The sequence below is a fragment of the Pempheris klunzingeri genome, chromosome 6, assembly GCF_042242105.1.
Source record: "Pempheris klunzingeri isolate RE-2024b chromosome 6, fPemKlu1.hap1, whole genome shotgun sequence".
Classification (NCBI taxonomy): Eukaryota; Metazoa; Chordata; class Actinopteri; order Acropomatiformes; family Pempheridae; genus Pempheris; species Pempheris klunzingeri.
This window is the reverse complement of record NC_092017.1, coordinates 7816108-7838101: the sequence shown is the minus strand read 5'-3', so window position 1 is coordinate 7838101 and position 21994 is coordinate 7816108. Positions and strand designations below refer to the sequence as shown.

At 43.2% G+C, this 21994-nt stretch overlaps 1 protein-coding gene across 1 annotated transcript in view; it reads left to right on the top strand.

The window, feature by feature from the left end:
- The window catches only part of scfd2 (sec1 family domain containing 2), an 84841-nt gene that overhangs the window by 13945 nt on the left and 48902 nt on the right, over positions 1–21994 (top strand). The window contains exon 4 of the mRNA XM_070832433.1: positions 3427–3602. Coding sequence (XP_070688534.1) covers positions 3427–3602 — 176 coding nt within the window. The remainder of the gene's footprint in view (positions 1–3426; positions 3603–21994) is intronic.

The following is a 21994-nucleotide window of genomic DNA, read 5'->3' as shown; positions in this document are numbered from 1 at the left end:
CCTGGTCCACAGTGAAACCTAGATTTCTAATGGAGGATTTAACTGATGAGGTAAGAGGCCCAAGACCACCCATTATCTTAGGGATATGACTAGGTGGGACAGACACAAGGATTTTTCTGTTTTGTCTGCATTCAGCAGCGAGTAATTATCTGCCACCCAGCTTTTCTAGTTTTTGACAGTTTAGGTATGTCATGAGGTTTAAATGAGACATCTAATTGGATATCATCTGTGTAGAAGTGATAGAGGTGCCTTTGACGTTCCTTATTATGTGTCCAAGGCATATACAAGGCAATCAGAGTAAGACCAAGGACTGAACCTTGGGGTACACCACATTACATAGTTTCTCAGGTTTGTAAGCATACAATACAAGAAACAGTATGAATACAAGAACATGTCCCCATTCAACTGTGGTGAGTCGTGATCCCCCTAACGTTTAGGGGGATCACCTATACTCATAAAACCGTCATGCACATCAACCTCAGCTGTACGTTTGTCAGCATGCCAAACCAAGATGGTGAACATTTTAAACGTTTTACCTGCTCAGCATCAGCATATTAGCACATTTTTTATTTTTACCTTTATTTTGAAGTAGTACTTTGTCTCCCGTCACAGTCTTCACTGAAAAAGAACCACAGATAAAAACTATGACGACACTAAAGAAGGTTTAAGTAATGTGGTGCTGTAGCTGCACTGTCGTAGGCTGTGCTCTGTCCTCCTGTACAGTAGAGTCTTAAATGGGGCCCCAGCATGCATCCACAAATAAAAGATCCAGGACACTCTTCCTCTTGGAGTGCATAAATAAAAGCCTCTCAGCCTTCCTGTGTCCCCCATCCATGTAGAATTACTTATGAGCCTGTCCAGCTGCTGAGGCCAGCCACCACTCAACTTTGAGCTGACATCAGACATCACTTAGCCTCTGACTAACCCTGTGCACCTACAATGCAAGTCAACTTCCAGTAACGGGACTAAATCATTGTTGGCCCCTGCCCTTTTTTGCATTGTTCAGAACTTTGATCACGGCTGTGTCTCAATTGCCACTTCTGCACATGAGGCTAAAATGGGCAGAAGCTCAAACTGTTTATAGCATGGGACTGAAAATGTGATTTGTTTTATGGCTGGTCCTGCAATAAATACACCCAGAAGAACATTAGAATGGCTAAAAGGTTTGAGCTCCTTTTGCCTTCTTTGGTGATCCAAAGAGCAATGTGGAAAATATAACCGAGAACCTTTGAACACCATGCTGATGTCATGAAAGGAGTTACATTTAGTTGAAATAACTCCATATTTCCTGCACGCATTGTCTAATTGACTGACCACTTAGAAACATGACACTTTACCACAGATGAAACTTTCACAGTAACATAAAAACCTGCTGGTTTTCAGACACCAGAAATTGATGGTGTATCTTGCATCTCAGTGCAATCAAATTAACTGAAAAACAAAATAGGCATACAATGCCAAATTTTTGCCCAACGAAAAGCAGTTGTTAAACAAATGATAAAGCCGACATGGACTATTCAGTTCAAGGCACGAGCACAGTGTCTTCTTCCACGCACAGTGTTATTTATTAGAGGCTGAAAATAAGAACCTTTCCAGTTCTGCTATTACTGCAGAAACACCCCAGTTTGAAACCATAGCTCAGCTGACAGATCATCTCCCTGAGATTCATTTTGCATCTGGCATCAAGATGCTTGAGGAATCACAGAGCTGTTTTGAGGGAAGTTTAGTGACATAGATAAGAGCTAAGGCTCGACCAGGGCTGTTTGTGTAATGGAGAACAGCCTTTTTGTGTGGCTTACTTTTCTTAAGTTCTTTTTTGAATTTTTTCCATCGTTTTACATTTTCTCACTCAGTCACTTATGATCTGCCCGAGCTGTAAAGTCTGAATATATTTGGCCTACAGTGTATCATTCTTTGGTTGCCTATACTCGGGTAAAATTATGCTTGGCCCTTGCTTTGGACGTATTTCCTGGTTCTGTGCTGAATTATGGTTGGCACATCAAGCTTAGCGATCCTCGGTTATATTGCCAGGTTTTTATGGCTGGATATGTTCACAATAGAGCTTTTCAGGATTTTTAATATGTCAGGACTGAAGCTTATTCTTCAAAAATACTTCAGTTTCAGCAAGAAATTAAATTCCCTTTTGTAGGCACTTTGTTCGTATTGCCTGTACAGCAAATGCCACACAGCACACTCACTCTTTCAGTTCAGCTTGGATGGTATGTTTCCCAACAGGCGGACTTGCCGAAATCTATGTAAGATTTACGTATCAGCTGCTCTAAAATTAGTTTTTTGTTACTTCCCTGGATGATTCCCTCCAGTTTTCTTTCTGGAAACCTTTCACATCTCCATAAATTTTCCCATCCAATTTAATAAAGTTAAAAGAAATGTGTTGTCTTTATATTTATTAAGCGCCATGACTCCATGCTGTATCTAGTATTTTGGAGCTTTCTGCTCCATTTTTTTTATCCTGCCTGTCTGTTTCTCTTTTAGTCATGTGTTTGGCCCCGCTAAAGAAAACATTGGCCATGTAGTCCAACAGGAAATACTCCCACATCTGGTGCTGGTTCAGAACATCAACATGAAGAAGTAGGCTTTATGGGGAGTTAATGTGTGCCCCCTCTCTATCCCAGCCCCTGACACAGACCCTCGTACCTCCAGGCCACCCTGCACACCCCCTTCTAGCCTTTACACCCTTTATGCCGCTCTTCCTGTGTCTCTGTGAATCTTCGCAGGAGAGGGGAGTGGAGGGTCCTAAACAGTGTGAGAAGTGTAGTCTCTCTCTGCAGCTTCTATAAATGTTCAGAGAAAACCTGTGATTTACACTTATTAGTCACACTTAAGATGGGCTCTCAGGCGCTCTTATCGGTGTCCCCGCGCCTCAGCTATATGTAGACATGCTGAAGCAGATACACTCTCAGTGGTGTTTAGTCATATAGTGTGACTCATGCAAACATTTCACTGTAAACTCTGACATTAACTCCCCCACCTGAAGCTTGCACACTCTCATGCACATACTTCTCCTTCTCCTCCTGTTTTCTCCCAGCATGTGGAGTTTTTGCTCATTAAGATAATATTATGGTCTGTTTTGGTATCAGTCATTCCCCTCTGCCCCTAAGCTGAGTGTATGATGGTTATTAAAAAGGCTGTTGTGCTTGGGAAAAGGTTGTCTATTTATTCTGTCTCCAAGCTCTGCTGTTCCCATCAAGAGGAATGACTGTATGTGTGTGTCTGCATCTGATGCAACCTTATACACTTTTATTTGTTTGCAGCAGATGGCACACATAAGACAGTTGGGCCAACAGTACTATGTGGATTATATATACAGCACTGTATGATGCAACTTTACCAATACTGATTGATGAATTTGTGATTGCTCCAGATTTCCCCCTCACATAATAACAGTATCATCTTCCCTCCTCTCAGGCCGTGTGACCCCCGAGCAGCTGTGCTCGTACATGCAGCTGTTCCGGAGCAATTGGGTGGCGCTAGAGAGTCACTGCGGGGTGCTTCAGCTGGGCCTGGCCACGGCCCAGGCACTCCGCCACCCCAGCCTGCCCCGCTGGGACGCCTGCCTGGCCTTCGAGAGGCTGCTGCTGCAGGTCCGTACTCATCTTACACAAACCTATCATCCGTATGCGTTACAGGTGACAAAAAGTGAACAGTCTCTTTTCAAAATGGGATATCCACCTCTTAAAAAAACGTGAGACCAGCTATTACAGCAATACTTTAAATGTTTTTCAAAGCAAATGCGGATCATATAACTAAAAGAATGCACGCATCCTTTTTAAATTTCATCTTCAACAATGTTACATTGACAGAGTTAGGTGAAAAAACAGCATATTCACTGGCAATTTGTAATTAACTGGTTAATTATTCTTTCACATCTTTCCCTTCGGGTAAATATTTTATTACCGATGCTCAGCAGGTAAGTGGGTGCTTGTGGTTCGCTAGATGGTGGCCAGAATGTTGTGTTAAACTGACAGAGACAGGAAAAAACGCAGATTCCTCTCCTTCATAAACAAGGTCAGCGGTGTTTGTAGGGAAAACATTCGGATCCAGTAAACACTGCAAAAACGCCAGATTTCCATCATGTTGTTTAGAGGCTTTTTAGTTCAGAGGAGGAAGGGGGTCTAGTTTACGGGGGTGGACAGAGGCGGATGTACACGTGTGTTTGACTAGAGAAAGGTCAGAGGGCAAGTCTGATGGAGAGACAGAGGCAGAGGGGAGTGTAGGAATAAACCAAAGGCCAGACCAGCCAGTCAGCACTTGTTCACTTCAGCTCTTTAGTAGCAATTAATTGATAATTTAAGATATGTCTTACACACAGAGACCGAGCTGAATGCTCCAATGCTCTGCACTGCGAGCGAACTGATACTAAAGCCATTTCCTCCTTCTCTTACCTTGCTATTTTCATTGAGTCTCTTTATATTCCTGAAGCTGTAAAGCAAGCAGTAGGACAGCAGAGTATTTAGGAACTTATTAAACTAAATCACGGAAAAATAAAACAAGCTCACAGCAGTGTCCCATGCCAAATTGGAATTTGAAAACAACCTCATAAACCGTGGTCCTCAGCTGGGGCCATCTTTGGTTTATTAAATAAAGGAGGAAGACTTTAGGGCTTATACTTCCAGTATCCTTTTACTCCATGACTCCACTTTGATCCACTCCCCCATGGTTGTCTGCTATACCTGGATAATTCAAAGTACAACTTTCTCACCACTCTTTTTTTTTTTTCTTGTTTCAGTCTCATAACTTAGCTTTTAGGTGACCCCGTCCGCAGGTGGAACTGGATCTCGTTAAACTAATGAAGACTATGCTAATGACAGAGTGTTGTTGGATTTAGCATCAGCATAGTATATATAGCACTTGGTGTGGGTTCAAAATGACATTCTTCAAGAATCAAATCTCACAATCAAGCCTTGAGCATGATGTGAGAGTTGGTGTTTGCAATCAAAACGAGCCTGAGTTTTATTGAGGTATTAAGGGAAATGAGTTGTGTGTCCTCTGTGCCCCCTCTGTTTATTTAATTTCCATGCGAGGTTTTTGCTTTGGCTCAACATGGACAGACTGAAATTAATTACATTACAAAATGGCGGGATGAAATGCCTTTCAGCTCTGCCTGGCGGTCGGGCCGTGTTTGCTCTGCCTGAGTGTGTGAGGGCTGCTGTGGGTACGACTGGGCAGAGCCAGACGCTCCATCGCTGGTGGACCGTGCAAGTTCATTCAGGCCAGCTCCTCTGTGGTGCACTGGGGGCTTGGAGTGGACAGTAGCCATACTGACGCAAAGGGCAACTGAGTTCAGGACCTAGCCTAGTTAATGCCTTTCCCAACATCGATGCGCACGCTTTGCCTGTATAAAAAAACTGTGTAATAGTTACTTTGAGACCTAGACAACTTTTCCTGAGCAGCGGCATGATGTTTTGCTCATGAGGTAATGTTTAACTATGCTGTAACAGAAACGAACTGTGGTTTTGCAGGTTTTTCAGTGGCAGTCTTTACTTGAAAGACAACACACCTGTGAGGATCTTACAGCTGGGAGTTTAATAAGACTAAGGCACAGATGTGACATGTTAGTTGGACTTTGATCTACATGTGGTTAGTATGATACCTACTGCCTTATGAAGACTGCTTGATTCATTTCCTCCTCAATATAGTGCTTCTATTTGTGTGAGATGGCCACATATCTTCTCGGCTGGCACTGCCACCCTGCTTGCACCTATACCCCCCGCCCCCGCTGCCCTGGGCCCTGGCTGTCTGGCATGTAACTGGGTTTTGGTCTGAATGGGCCAGATTGAGCAGGCTTGGTCCAGCTCCAGCCCGCAGTTACAGAATGTGTATGCTAGACGTGTTCAGTGCTGGACTGGGGTGGTGCAGCCAAGGCAAAACTCAACAGACTCACTCTTTCACCACTTCCCAGAACATCACAGGCACACTACACTACCTTCCCATCAACGGCCCAGCCAGAGCCTCTACCTCACCAAACTAAACATGTACACTACTACTGTACAACCCTCCCAGAAAGAGCTGACACACAAGTTGCAGCTACATTTTTTTGCAATTAATTTTTAAGGCTACTGTTGAGTACTCTGTCACATCACTGGACATGCTGGTGATGACAGCAGTGCAGTAGAGAGGAGCTAACCTCTCTCACCCTGGCCTGTTGCTTTACTCTGCTGGGATTACCAGGGCATGCCTCTGCAAACATTCGAGCTCCGAGTTATTACTGGTCTCAGCGCTGCTCAGACAGAAAGCTGCACTAGGCTGTATTGTCCCATTCTCCCATGAGTCCCTCAAACTGCCTGCCTGATCCTTATCCCCTGTCTCTGCTGTAGGTTTGTGTTTAAGTCTGAAATACTGTATATATGTATATATATATATATATATATACACACACACACACACACACATATATGTTAAAATCCAGTCCAATCACAGTTGGCTTCATTCTTTAACTTCATACAAGATGAAAATTCACATGAGTCAATCTGAAAATTGTCAGCATCGACTGGATTGTGACTAAAAAAAATGTTTACCAATTATTTACCTTTAATTGGTTTATCAAGCAATTAGAGGTCTTCCCAGGTCCACTTGTTTCAACTTATAAATGAGTTGCGGCAGCAGATCTGAGACGTATCCACATAAAGAATCATGTTGCTATGAGTCCTGTTGCATTGGCACAGGTCTCAGTTCTGGGAGTCTAAATTATAGCCCAACTACATTTTTGAGGCTGATACAAAAAAGAAAATTTAAATCTTAAAAGAACAATGTGTCAGCCAATAGTTAAAAAATAAATAAATACATTTTAGCAGAGAACTGTCTAGCTCATTGCAGCATTACTACTCTTGTCTACTGCAGCTCCTCTGACAAGACATATTCCTCTGCTAGAATATCATGCTGCTGCCAGTGTTGGTTTTCTCTCTGTTTTGGTTTTTTTTTGCATTGAGCAAGTTTGGATCAGGTCTAACTATCCTCCGATATACCCAGGGGGGTCTGATTGTCTTTGGGTCCCTTTTGGACCAAACTCTTTTTCTTATAACATAATATATTCATGTCAGGTTTGAGTAGGTTCGCGTAGATGTGATTTGGCTGTTGTGATTATCTCTTCAATCTTCATTTCCAAATAATCATACAAGAAACTACAAAGCTACAGATTGTGCTGTTGTGTCATATAGAGGCCTTTTCCTCCTGTTTTTTGCTCTGTGCCTGGTCGTGTCAGTGTCTGTTGTTGTCAGGGAATATACAGCCAGGTTGGAGCCTTGTGACACACATACTCCATTAACCCCCCAGTACAGTGCCAGTGTGTGCTGGCCTAAGACTCATGACCCTTCACCTCTATCCCTTGACCCTTCCTGGACATACACTGACCTGTAGATGCTCAAGACCTGCAGGTCTGTAGTCTGTCAGTAGCCTCACAGTAAAACCTGTGTCAGTTTTCCAGTTAAGTAAAGCCATAAGAAAGCAATCTATCCCCAGAATACTTAACATGCAGTTATATGTACATGTAACATCTGGATTGTATCATTTCTTATGGCGACAGAAGCAAAAATGCTGATATTGGTCCCAAGGAACTTTCATCTTATCTGAGCTGCATGCCACAGACAGACAGGGGGGCTTTAAGCCTGTAATTGGCCTTTCCCCAGGGTATGGAGACTGTCCCCACATCCCAGACATTCCCCTTATTCTCCATCTCTTCTGCAAGGGGGGGGATGGTGTTTGCTGGAGATTGTAACTAACGGGTGTGAATGACTTCAGGGCACTGCCCTGAGATGTCCAGCACTGACCCTCTACAGTTCCCCACTGTTTAACAACCTCACATCTGGACTGACCGTCTCCTCATCCATCCACTTTCAGTACCACATTCTCCCTCATCCAAACCCTGTGTATCCTCTCTGTAGCCCCCATAACCCTGGAGCAACACAGAGCCGCTCACAGAATGAGCCACGGTAGGTTCAGGATCAACTCTTGTCTGTCTCTCGTCAAAGTGGCCTCTCTGGCTCTCCTCCTATCGTTCTCTGTTCATCCCTTTCTTCTCCAAACCACACTTTATCCTTCACTTCCCTTTAAATATGTCATGTTTACCCTGTATCTCTGTTATGTGTTCTCCAAACATATGCCTCAGTGTAACATACACAGACATACAACATGAACTCCTGTGCTCCACTTAAGTCCACAAAACTGTATTTTGTAGCATAACAAGCCCGCTAAAACTGGAGGAAAATGCGTAGCTGGAAGAAAGTTGGGTTTATCAGAAGAGTGAGTTATTTACCTATCTCTTCCTTCCTGTGTTTAGTTAGAAGGGATTACAGTGGGAGAGAAAAGCAGTGATGAAGTTCACTCCCAGGAAGACCCAGGAATAGCCCACATCGCAAGCTTCCTCTCCCTGCTCCCCCCACCCTCCCCACTCCCTCCCCTCAGCGCTGGTACCCTGAGACGGCTGTGTTTACATTGTTCTGCACAGCTCAGGCCTAATGTACTATCTGTTTAATAGGCAGAGAGAGGCCTGTTTATAGAGAGGGACCTCTTTAACAGAGGTGATGGGCTGGTAGGCCAGAGGGCAAGCCCAACTCATCTCACTTCCTGTTATCATTACCTCTCTTCTCTCAGACAGATAGGTGCTTGGCTCGCTCCTCTTTCTACATTGCTTATCCCCAATCGCCTCGCCATCCTTCTGGCTATGATTGTGCTCAATCTGTCGAGGAACACAAGAAAGCTCAATCTAGTTGCCTCATATTAAACCTCAGTGGCTCCACTTCTCAGTTCAATAGTAATTTGCATGTACTGCATTTTAAATGTTCCACTAAGCATCTTTTTTAGTAAATCTATATCTCAGCCCACTGAACTGAAACTTTATAGGAATTGCTTTGGTGTTAATAGCTGTAGAATTATAGAGCTACAGCACTCTGAATGTTAAAGCTAAAGGAGAAGGGTTGGCTCATAAGAGTTCAATACACTAAACATTTTTTGTTTTACTTAAAGTGGCCTTTTTCTTTTGCCATTGTTCTATATCGAGTTGGAGTTGCATTTTACGCATCTGCAGATATTTTTTGTAGTGGTCTCCATGGTTTATTGTGGCTGTTTAACTGTGCAGTCAAAACCCTTCACATCAGGAGGATTTTTCATGTGGCCTTGAGTGTTTTTTTCCTCATGAATGTATGTTTTTGAGGGTTCTGCAGGATTTCAACTGAATGTTTTTCACAGCCTCTCACACTTGCTGAGACCATACTTGCAGAATGAAATGGTTGATGTGTCTTGGAGATCACCCGTGCTGCTTACTCTACTTAATGACACTTTTGGCATTTCAGAGCTTTGTTGTGCTGAGCTGCATTGTCATCTTTCAGTGTTTGGGTGAGGTGGTATGGGGAACATGATCAGAGGGGACTCTTGGAGCTCTCGCTAACACTCTACATCCCTGGTGAATCGGGTCAGTGTGGTCTGCTGACTTGGCCTCCTGGCGTCAGACTTCATTTGAGCACGCTCCAACAAGACACCACAGACTAGGGAAAATCCCACAATGCCTAGCATTCACCCTTGGATTGTTAATAAGGATGGCCGTATAAAAAGCTGACCCTTGGCGAAGATGGCGGGGGTTGCAAGAGGCCCAACAATGACCCAGTGTCCCTGACAGAGCTGGCCAACGAACCACTTCTTACCTTTATATTCCTCTGACTGGCACACGACCCCTTCCTTCATTTTAACACGTCACTCTGTTTATATTCCATTTTATCATGATGAACTGCATCTGAAAGTATACCCAGATGTGCTTGCAAGTAAGTGTGTGCGGCCATGTGTGCATGCATGCATTCATGCATGTGCATCCTTTAATGTGCTTATTCTGGTAACAGTGTCTCAACTTCCTGTTGTCACAAACAAGGCTCTCTGTTCCCTGTAGAAAAGCTCCACCTCAGGACAGATTAACTATCAGGTCATTTGTCACTACCTGCTGAGCACAGGCCAGGGAGGGTCACGGCCCACAGGACATGTGTCTTTGTGTCTGTATGTCTGATCTGAAATGGAGACAGAGAAACATTCCAGGACCTTTTCAGTGTCTTCTTTAGATACTGATAGACCCCCTAGAGACTGATTAAAGGTGTTTTCCCAGCTTGAAGATTTCATTGTGATTGATCAGTTAAGGGTGAAGAGTATATTAGTGACCAGTAACAAAAGAGAAACTCTAGTCCTAGACGTCACTCAATTAGCATGTTGTTAGCGCTGCAGATGGACACATGCTCTATGCTCCCTATGGTTGGTTCACTGATGATGAATGGTCACCGTTGTGAGCTAGTGGACAGTAATCTCTCAGAATTGGCTTGACCAGTTTCCTGCTGGCCTACATGTTTAGATTAGTAGTGCCCCCTACTGCCAAGGACGGGCAAAGACTTGCTCGTTGGTAACAGAGATAAATGGAGTAAGGTGGGGGATGTAGGAGTGACCCCCTTAGGTCGTGGAGCAAAGGTAGGACAAGGACTCCTCTTTGCTATAGGATGTAATTATACCCATCTGAAACCCCAGTCCACACCTCCTTCCCCTCTCTACCCCCGCCCCTCGGTTCATGCCCACCCTGCATACCACCTTGTCGCCCCAGGGATTCGCCCAGTCACCCAAAGGGAACGAGACTGACCAATCACTATGGTAACAAAGCAGGAAGGGTCAAACCGGGTCAATCAGAGACAGATTATTGCCACCCTTGCTCTGTCATTAATTACCCACAGTTCCCTGGGGCACTGCTCCATGTGTAACCACATAGCTCAACAGACTGGCTCCAAGTGGTTTGAGTGTATGATCAGGTGGAGCGCACTATTTGTTTCATATGTGTATCTATGACAGGGTCAGTGTGGTCTCTATTACCAGCAAAGTGAGTGTACCACCCCGCACAGTGTTTGGAAATTGGTGTGTCAAATGGACATGTCATGTTAGCAATAATAACTCAAATCTATCCTGTGACTTGTGGGGTGTTACAGAGACCTTTGACTCGAAAGGAAGGCTTTATTTGATCAAATGTTTGAAAAGTTGTCTTCGAGCAATCTAAGACAAGTCCAGCAGCATCTCAGTGTTTGATTTGAGCAACCAGAGCGTACAAACCCCAGTCCGCTTTAACTTTAAATGCTTCGATGTTTATAGGTCGTGACAACATTAGTCGTATCTGGTTTTGAGCTCAGCTTTCAAGTTGTGCTTGTGTTTGCATTTATTCAGAGCAATGTGGATGAAAAAAATGCATACAGCTTCCCTTCGTTTCTGTGTTTGGCAAGGTTGCCTTTTGTTGTTCTTGGAATCATCTTGTATGAACTAGAAATGAAACTCATCTGTGGAGGGATTTTCAGAGAGCGGACCACTCCGCTCCCCTCGTAACGTGATTGACATCAGGCTGCAGAGAATAGGGAGATGCCCCCCCCCACGGGCTCTCTGCTGGGGTCTATTTAGTTAAGTATCCATCTGTCATCCTCGCATTCCTTATTGTTAGTCTTTTCTGTCTTGGTTTTGAATATATTTCTTTCTCCTCCCCTAAATCTTTCATTATTAATATGATTGGTTTTGTGTTGATAGGTAGAAATGCGTCTCATTATATCTGTGTATTGTTTATTTAGGGCAGAAGGGTGTATCTGGTACAGCACTGGGAAAGGACTGTAGCCACATGCTGAAACATCCTGTAAGAGACTGAAACCAGAGCGGGTGATGTGAACATATACACATCGACAAAATATTTGAAAATGGATTTGTTAGAAATGCCTCAGAGCAGTTGCCAAAATACTGGATATGTTTAGTGCAATTATGACAAATGCCCATATGTTTGCTAGATTCAGAACGCAGAGATATGTATTTTCAATGAGCTACACATGACATAGAATACATAGAATGTGTTGAATTAACTGGAACATATGGGCTATTGTACAACAGTGCATTTTGATTGGCCTACAGAGTTTTGTTGAAAAGTTTCCACTGCCTGTCATGGTGTATAACACTTGAAGCCAAAAGTAAGCTGTTCCAGCCTTCCACGCTACATTTTATCCAATAGGAAAACTTGATTTTAAAACATGTGAGGGAAAACCTCACTAATTCCTGTGTTTTCCCGCTTCAGCTTTCATCTGGAGTGAACTCACATGCCCCACTTTTCTTCTTCTATTGTTCTAAGCTTGGTGTGCTTGGAGACACATGTGGGCCTGTTTGTCCCACTGCTGTTTTCGTGGAAATGGGGGAAAGGAATGAAAGTAACCCAAAACGAGCACCGACGTCGAACCGCTAATTATGAGCGGGAGGAGGGATGGAGAGGCTGGAGGAGGGGGAGACTGGTTTCTCATACGCCCGCCATGTGCCCCCTCGCCCCCTCCTCCCAGTCTCCTGCTCCTTGACTCTCCATCTTCTCCACCCCACTGTTTTTTTTTCTTCTTTGGAGTTATTTAAGAAGCTGTGTGTTCTCTCTTTCATGTTTGCAGTTATGATGTTTCTGTATTCTCAGCGCTGTGTGTCTAAACATCACAGCGGAGATATCTGCCCTTCTTCTCTCGTAACTCCAACCAATGGGGGACGCTACTGACAGTGAGAACATTTATGGCCTCTCACATGCTTTGTACTGTGTGTTTGAGAGATATGATAAATGATACGAGGTACGATTCGATGAATGTGTGTTCGCTTTTCATGGTCATGTTTGTGTTGAATTGGTCATAAGCTTTCTACTGATTTTCAGCTGCCTGCTGTGGTTATTAGGAGTTAATTGTAAAGAAAATCAAACATTGACTGAAATGACAGATTGGACACGTTTTGCACATCTGGCTTTGAGGATCAGAAGTTCACATGTCCTCATCCACACTGCACTAACCACTACGCCACATCCCGTCTGAAACATAACAATACAGAGGTTAAACTGCAGAATCAAATTTTTATTTTTGCAAGTTTGCATAACTACAGTCTGCAGTTGGCTGACTCAGCTCATACTTTAATGTTTCTTTGAACAGACAAAACTTTTGCTACAAGCATTTGTTCAAATATGTCAAAATATGTTACAAAATAAAACACTTGTGTACGCGACTGGTTATAATAAACACAAAAAAATCCTGAAGCCACATCGTGTTACCAGTTAGATCCACCCAACTAAATGTAATGCCTTCCAACACAGAAGCCCTGCAATAAATCTTACATTTATAAAGCTCATCATATTCAGTTTGTGTTGCGACTGAGTCGAAAGAGGTGCTGACTCAGCTCCTTGGTCATTTTGGAGGCTGTGGTGCGTGGTGATGTTGCGCTGCATTAGATTATAGTGAAAGGCAATACTTTGGTCACTAACATTAATGTGAGTGGAGGTGGCCAAACTAAAACAAACACCTGATTGATTGATTGATAGTGTAGAATTATTGATTCTCATGTCATAATTTTCAGTTGAATTTTAGAAAAGTCAGTAAATCCTCATATGTTTAAATCTTTTGACCTGCCATTGAACTGACTGTATGATTTCTGTATGATTTGAAAAAAAATCACAATTTCCATTGCTCCCTGTCAGCCAGTGTTGGAAGAAGTATTCTGATCCTTTGTCTATAGCACACACAGTAAAAACACTCTGTTATCAGTCCTGCATTAGAAATCTTACTCAAGCAAATCTAAGAAAGTGCTATCAGGGAAATGTACATAAAGTGTCAAAAGTAAAAGTTGTCAGTGCAGAGAAATGGCTCCTTTGGGTGTTATACTATGCTCTAGCTGTAGTGTAGTTCTAGTTATATTACATCATTAGATTATATTACATAAGCATCAGTATTTATGCAATGGTTAACTTTTTTTTGGTTGAGGGACTAGTTTTGACTATTTTACATAGGGCTGCAGCAAGCAATTCATCTGATCACATTTTAGATCAATCCACTAATTGTTTTGTGTATTAAATGAAGAAAATAGTGAGAAATTCCCATCATAATTACTTAGAGCTCAAACTGACAACTTCGGATTTCTTTTTATGTCCAACCAGCAGTCGGAAACCTCAAAATTGTTCACTTTACTGTAATTCAATATGAGGAAAAGCAGAAAATGATCATATCTGAGAAGATGAAACCGTGATATGTTTTGCATTTTTGAATGAAATTGATCTCCTGAAATGGAAATACTTAAGCAATGCACATGTATGTAAAAATTGCACTTAGTTATTTTAAGTGTGAGACCACTCCAGACAAATGTATACAATACAGTTGTGGGAAAATTAAGACCCCACCAGTGGTGAAGATGGAGCTAAAAAAAAAAAAAAGAGGGTGATATTAGCTAAGTGGTATACTTTGGATACTTGAGCACTTAGACCATCAAGCCATCAAGTGACAATGTAATTCTCACAGTCTTCGTGGTGTTTGGAGAGGAGGCCCCTCTCTGCCAGTGTGATGTGTTTAGTCCTTGTTTAGCAGCTCGGCTCTGCGCTGCGTCACAGGATAGACAAACAGACAGACAAGGCATTAGTGATGTGTTTGCCATCTGTTCAGGAAGGACGGACCTGATGGGAGAGGATGAGGAAGAGAGACATTTTCACGGTGCACGAAGGCAAGGGTGGGGGGGCGTCTGAGGATTTACTACCAGACTTAAACCATTATTTATCAGAGAGGTCAGTCAAACATTACATGCTGTGGCACACTGTCATCCTTAACTGGGAAGACAGGCCAAGGATCGCCAATGATGCCATCTGCTTTTAACACAAGACCCACCTGAGATATGGACACCAAAGGTGACAGCGGGATAATCGCATTGGAAACAGCTGCCAACACTGGGAAACCCCTTGCTGACTGAAAATATGACACCCAGGAGCAACACAGGGAATTTCACCTCCTCACATTAGGCGCACTCGCAGAGAAATTATCCATGCACACAGTTAGAGAGCGCGAGAAACATCCTCAAGCTGTTGACTTCAGTGGCTGAGGAGGGTGCTTAATGAGTGAGGGGAACACAGGGGGTGTCCCAAGAATTCTGGGAAGAGAAGGTGGTCCATTAGAGCCAGGGGAGATAAGGTATTGGATTGAAGGATGGAATAGGGTTCGAGAAATTGAGTTTACTCCAGCCTGAGTTTGGTGTAGCACTCTATCCATGCCTCCACTCTTTCCCCAACACTTATCTCAGCCCCCAGTCATGGAAGACTTCACAAAATCTCCGTGGAGCCGTTATTTGATTTGATTTATGTTATTGTACGTGTGAGATCTAGCGGTTTTGATTTTGTCGAAGATATAACTTATGATTTTTTTTTAATGTTACGATAGTCTTGGGGCAATTTTTATCACGTCAGAAGAGTTTTAGAGTCTGTGTGATTTGGCCAGAGCAAAGTTATGCTTTCACAAGTAATGCAATGAGAGGAGGAGAGAGGAATGCAATGGGGAATGGTCCAACCAGATGGGTGAGACAATAGTGGATATAATGATGTATTTATTTCTAGACAAATTGAATAAAAAAGGTGTTAGGCTGTAATAATGGTTTGAGCATGTCTCATTCCCCCTCCTGGTAGTGTTTTTAGCTGAGCTGTGGGTTTAAGGTTCTGGGAATGTTTGTGCAGTAGAAACCCCCGGTGATGTTGTTTGTATTGTTCTATTTCAGCCTGTGTGTCGAACCAGTGTCAGCAGACCAGGACTGTGTTTTGTTTTCACACACACACACACACACACATAAAGAGACATTAGCCATGCACTCATCACTCTGTCTCCATCCTGACCCCAGCTCCTAAATTTCTCTCTGCTCAGCTTGTTTGCATCTATTCGTTTTTGCTCATTTCACAAAATGAAATGTGGGCCACTGCTCAAAGGAAGTGCCTGGTAAACTCAGCTGATATTTAAAGCGTTATAACAGATGGAATTCATGCAGGTCGACGGGTGTTAGTGTGCAGACATGTAGTCTGCAGATGGATCGCTGTATGTCTGTGCTCTCTTTCATTCTAGCCTGTGTGTTGTGTTCACCCTCACCCCCGCCCCCGCCCCCCATGACACTTCAGTAAACACAAGCATAACACATATACCTCCTGTTGCCTGTATGTCTGTGATGTGTGTGTGTACGCGCGTGTGTGTGTGTGTGTGTGCGCGTGTGCGCTGTCAGACTGGGTTGTTAGTGTTTTGGAGGGGATCAGCGTGCTTCCATACAACCTGTGTTAGCGGTGGCACGTTAGTTTGTATGTGTGACAGAGGACTGCTGTGTGTGCAGAATGCCACCCTGTCTCAGGTCTTAGATTAGTCACAGAAAGAGCGTTTTCTTCACGGCCCGCTGCTCTCACACTCTGAGCGACGACTCACTGTGTTAGAATAATATATTCAATCTTACAGCAAGGCTTTCTCTGCGAGCATTTGTGAGGAAAAGACTTTTGAAAAAGTTCGGGCCTCATCTGGGATAGATCCAACTTTTGAAATTATGTAAGGAGAATTGTTATTATCGCTACTAAACTTTTATTTTGAAAGTTTCCTCCCATGCCACAACTACCCCTTACCGTGGCTCGTATTTCCTAATTCTGTTCTCTGTCTCTCTCTTGTGTGAAAAAGGGGTTTCCAGTAAAAAACAGATGAGGGAAAAAGACTGTAACTGTTTATTATGTGGTCTTTACTCAATAATGCCTTTATTTTATTGTGTACGTGGGCTTTTCTGTCAGTGCGTCCCTATGTTTATTCCTAAGTGTATTGGTGTTGATTATAATTGACTGTCAAATAGAGAATTGTCTGAGTCACATTATAAGTGTGGTCATCGGGGGGCATCATGTGACCAAGCACACTCACTGTACCGTCATTGCACCGATAAGATGTCTCAGTGGAGGTCTTACTACATTTCCTTCCCATCATCCCAAGCCTTATTCCCGTTTATTCCTCTATTTTCTCTTTATCTTTTTATCTCAGTTTGTCTGGGATTGTTTTTTGTTTGTTTATGAAATGATAGTGAAAATGGTCCAGCGCTGTCTCATTTTGAGCATAATTCATCTCTACATCCACCCAGGTGTTTGTACCAAGTGTGCGTTTGCAGGGAAATGGGGGGAGATTAGTTGTTTTCCATTTCCCATGTCTGTGATGAGTGTTCTATAAATGTTTAGGAAAGAGCAGCCGTGTGTAGGCGTGTTTGTCAATGTCTGTGATAGAGATACGCACAGATTGGCAGGACGGTCCAGGTTATGATGTAGACCATATTTACACAAAAAAACACTCACACAAACACTTGCGCATTCACATCTAAATACACAGTCCTCCCTTGCTAAGGCTTAGCACCCCTTTCCTTTAAAACAGATGTGCACGTCACCTCTTTTTCAATTACCGGTGAATGTGGTTACCTCTGTGACAGCTGTGTTAATGCCCTGCCTCTCCCCATATGTGGCACACTCACCAACACACACAAAACAAAAGAGGAGACTGCTTTGAGAGACAGAGAGTGTACCAGCTGTACCTCAGAGTAATGACTCACCTCCGAGTATAAGTCAGTGACACATCTCTTGGGTTATTCATGATGAATTCCATGTTTTATTCAGACTTCACTACAGAAACCTGCTCATGACAGTGCTCTGCATCCACTACAGCAACGCATGATGACACGCTGCCAGGTTAGAGATGACGGCATGGATGGAGCTGAGGTCAACTAGGCAGAATTCACAATTGCACAGCCGTGATCCACCTAACATACAGCTAATAGTTTAAAAATATCCAGCACATTGCCTCCAGTCCATTTCCTGCCTATTGAAGACTTCTCCAAGACAGAGGGATGGAGTTTTGGAGGGAAAGAGACAAGCAGACGCGGCTCAATCCGTGCAGTCTGACATCAATCGTTCCTGGGCTCGACATGGTGCAACAGTGCCCCCTAATGTCTGAAAGTCCCCACAAGCGCTGGAACTGAAATGAAAAACAGCATCTCTCATATGCAAATACTTTACCTCCCTCTTGTGCAAACATGCTCATATAATGTTAAAAATGTGTTTTCCTTCGCATAAATCAATCTCAAAAGCAGAAAAGACTCAGACTAAGTTGCCACTACACATTTCTACACATTTACAAAATTGCAGCAAATTCCCAGTCATTCAAGCCAAGCTCTTATTTTGAAAAAGCCTCCATTGTGCTGGTTACACTTACCCCCCAACCCCCTCTGCACCCTCGTCTCCATGTGTGAGACTGAAACTGGAATCAGATGGGCTGCTCTCACACTACATGTTTCTTCATTAAAAAAAAAAAAGATACAAGAGTAGAAAAGTGATCTCTTGTATCGTGTCCCTATCATGTTTCTGATTGGCTGTGGTGAAACTGAGTAACTGCAAAATGTCAAAGCCAGTTGTTTTGCTTTGAATCCCATCGGATAAATTGTGGTTGTTTCATTCTGCTACGTCTAGAAACCGTTTGTTTACCTCAGGATGTTTTTTCCCTGCTGGAGCCTCTTCAGTCAATTAGTAGTGGATGTAATGTACTGTCCTTGGCAGTATTAGGTGTGTGTGTGTGTGTGTGTGTGTGTGTGTGTGTGTGTGTGTGTGTGTGTGTGTGTGTGTGTGTGTGTGTGTGTGTGAGTGTGTGTGTGTGTGTGTGTGTGTGTGAGTGTGTGTGTCCACTCATGAATGCGTATGATTCAGTTTCTCGCAGTGTGAGAAAAGTGCGGGAGGTTTAACATGGCCCTGGGGTTTGTGGCTGCAGAGTAACTCTCATCTGGTGAATTACGCCATAATCTGTTGCAGCCTATGTGGCCAAAAAAAGCCTCATTAATTCTTTTATGTTTCTAAACACTTGGAGTATGCTGTCTTAATGCACTTTTTCACATGAAAAGCTTTGTACGATTTCTATCTAGGTCGTTTTTCCTACTATTAGAGTACCAAAGGAACTGCAGGTCTGAGCCTGAGTGTGATAAGCAGGCAGGGTGTCGTGTGCCGGGCAGACAGAGTCCAGCCGCAGTGACCAGCATGTGGCCGACTGGCGGTGACAGGGCGGTGTGCGGGGACTGTGTGTTTGTGTCTGTGATTGGGTGCTACGTCTCTTCTAAATTATAGCCCTGAAGCACTGAGCCAAGCCAACCCTTGACACACAGAGCAGATGAGAAAAAGCAGATAAAAGATGCATATGGAGACAGTGGCTTAAAGGGATAAAAAAAAGGGATAAAAGGTGAACGGGAGAAGGACTGATGTAAAAGCTATTGAGAGCTTTTGCTTGTATTGACAAAGAGGCAGCTGCCCGTCCATCCCTCCTCCAGCGAGCTGACCTTCAGCTGTGTGTCTATGTGAGTCCATTAATTTCCCTCCCAACAGTCCAGCGTGCGGACCTGCAACCAGGCCGCTCGGCTGGGCAGAAACTAAACAGACCCCTCTCACAGTCTCCGTGGTAATTCAGGCCTCATTTAAAGCAAAAGATTTATGTCTCCATGTCCCCACCAGCATAACAGGCATCAGGCTGATTGAGGACCAGGGGTCACCTTACCTGTAAGAGCTTTTCAATCTTCTGCGCTGTCTATCATTCCATCGCTCACTCCACAACAATCTGTCCAGTCAATCAATCAATCAATCAATCAAGTGTTCTTATCTTTGCAACTTGGCTCCAGCCATTTACTGTATGTGTGTGTTTTTTCTCTGAACTGAGAAATGCAAGAGTTAACCGACTGATGGGCAGGCCACAGAGTGGTGGTCAGGCTGTAGAGACTCTGTACATTCCATAGTTACTGAGAGTCTTAACAGATTTGTAGTAAAGAAAATCCTGGTCTGTTTTCCTTTTGCATTCAAGCAGTGCTTTGCTGAGTCACCAGATCATGTGGATGATGATGATGATGATCATCATCATTCTGGAGAAGAGTGTAGTGACAAGACTGTTGTGTGGTTTCATACTACGCAAATACGTCTTGCGCTGCTACTCTCAGTCAAAATTAATCGCAAACATAATAATCGCTAACAATAATAAAAACAGTAACCGTGGTTCAAATACATATGATGTTTCCTGTGAATCCCTCATGTAGGCAATTTCAATCAAACATGGCGACGGCAGACTCCGTCACTAACAACAAAAAATAAAGGATTAAAAAGTATTAAAAAAGTATACACTGTCTGATAAGGTAATTACAGAGTGTAGATATGCTGACTGTTGCAGAGAAATGCCATCCTTGATTAGTATCATATACAGAGTTTGATTTTATGAACATTTTAAGGATTACAGCTTCAAAGCTTAGAACAGACCACAGGATATTAAAGAGGGCAGGTAGCCACTGACAGTTTTACAGATTATCCTCAGAAAAGTCCTAATTATAACAAGTGCAAGGGCAATATTAACAAATCAGATTGTGATTCTGTTGTTTGAGCTGGTTTGTAGCAGAGAAGATGAGGGAGAAATGTGGATATAAAGGAAGCGTGTGTCGCTCAAAGTTGATTTGATTAACTGGTGATCTTCAACAGTAGACTGTACAGTATGTATGATCCTGTGTGCAGATTTCCTCTTCTTTGTGTTTAGAGCCACGTTTCCTCTCTCCTTGTTAAAAAGCCGATCCATAGTCCACACCTTTCACACAAGACAGAGTAATGGTTGTAAAAAGAGAGCCAGAGATAAACTTCATTCTTCCATTCCCGCTAGTCTTAAGGCAAATTTCCGTCTTTTAATAAACAGAAATTTTCCGGTGAACCTGCTCTCAGATTCATCATTGTCATCACCACAGGTTACAATGAGCATATGTCCCTGGTGAGATGCTTTATGTCTGCAGTGCACTGGCAGGCTCAGATAAGGCACACTCATCCACAAAGCGTCTGTCAAAACATTTGTGACTTTGCTCTGAGTTTTGGTGCTGTTTGCATGTTTAAAATCCTGCCACTCTATCTGAGTGAAAACATGCTTGTTTGTTTTCCAGCTGCTCTACTACAAATCAATAGTAAGCTTGCTGTACATAATTTAGAGTCAAAGTTTAGTTGCCGTCTCCAAACTTCAAGATTGATGTATTTTGTTTTTAGGAGCTTGTATCCCTTCCAGCTTTGCGTGTTGTTATTTGTGATTGCAAATTGGATGTGATTACACATTTGTAAATGAAGCACATGTGTGCATTTCCAAAAGAATGCAAATGAGTTTTTTTTCTAGTTGCTATGGTAATGATGAACTGTCTGACAACAATGTACGACGACTCCTGTCCAGGGCGTCTTTGGTTGACTAGAACAACTGACCTACAGCCAACTTTCGTTGTTGCTCCCACAAGGACCCCCACCTACAATACCCACTCCTCCCCCTGCCCTCAGGCCCAGAAAAAGGTTCATTGTGCAGGCAATGAGCGAGGCAAGCGAGGCCTGGTTCTGGTTAGCACGCTGTGCTGCATCTGAAACACTCACCTACCTCCAGGGTTTGCATCTGGAGCTGGTTTCCTGTTCAGGCTGCGCCGGGCGGAGGGCGGAGTTTGGCCCGGCTGCGTGATTGGCCGAGATCGAGTCTTTATGGACCCCAGGATGGTCAGAATTGCCAAACGGTAATCTGTCAGCCACTGGCATACTGATTCATACCAGAGCATAATGCAAGAGACAGCTCATGATTGGTGCAAAGGCTTGAGTGAGAAAGCAGTGAAGCTTCAGTCATGCACCAATAATCCAGTGGCAAATTTCAGGCATCAGCCAATCAGCTGAGCCTATTCTGAGAACAAAGAAGTGTTATGTTCTTTATTTTTTTATCCAAACTCAGTTTCTCTTTGGGAAATCTTATGTCATGATAAGAAACTCTCAAGTAATTTAAAGTAATGGCTTTATTTGAGTAATTGCAAGCCCTGAAATTAGTGTTGTTTTGACAGTGCTGTGCCATTGTTATTCTATAATTGTGTGTAATAGTCACATTAGAGCATGGCAGGAGGACCAGTGCATTTAGTAATGGTGTGTAATAATAACGTTAGCTTCCTGTTATTACTGAAGTAATTCCATAATTCAGGCCATGAGCACTGCCCCTAAATCTGCACTGTGGACCTTAAACGCCACATGAATGTAGCAGCATTCTCTTCAGTCTGTCATTGAGAGTATTTTTATAGGGTGTCCTGGGGAAAATGTTATATGGGGTTTTGCCAGTCAGATGAATGCTGTGGTGGACAGATATCCTTAAAATGCTTA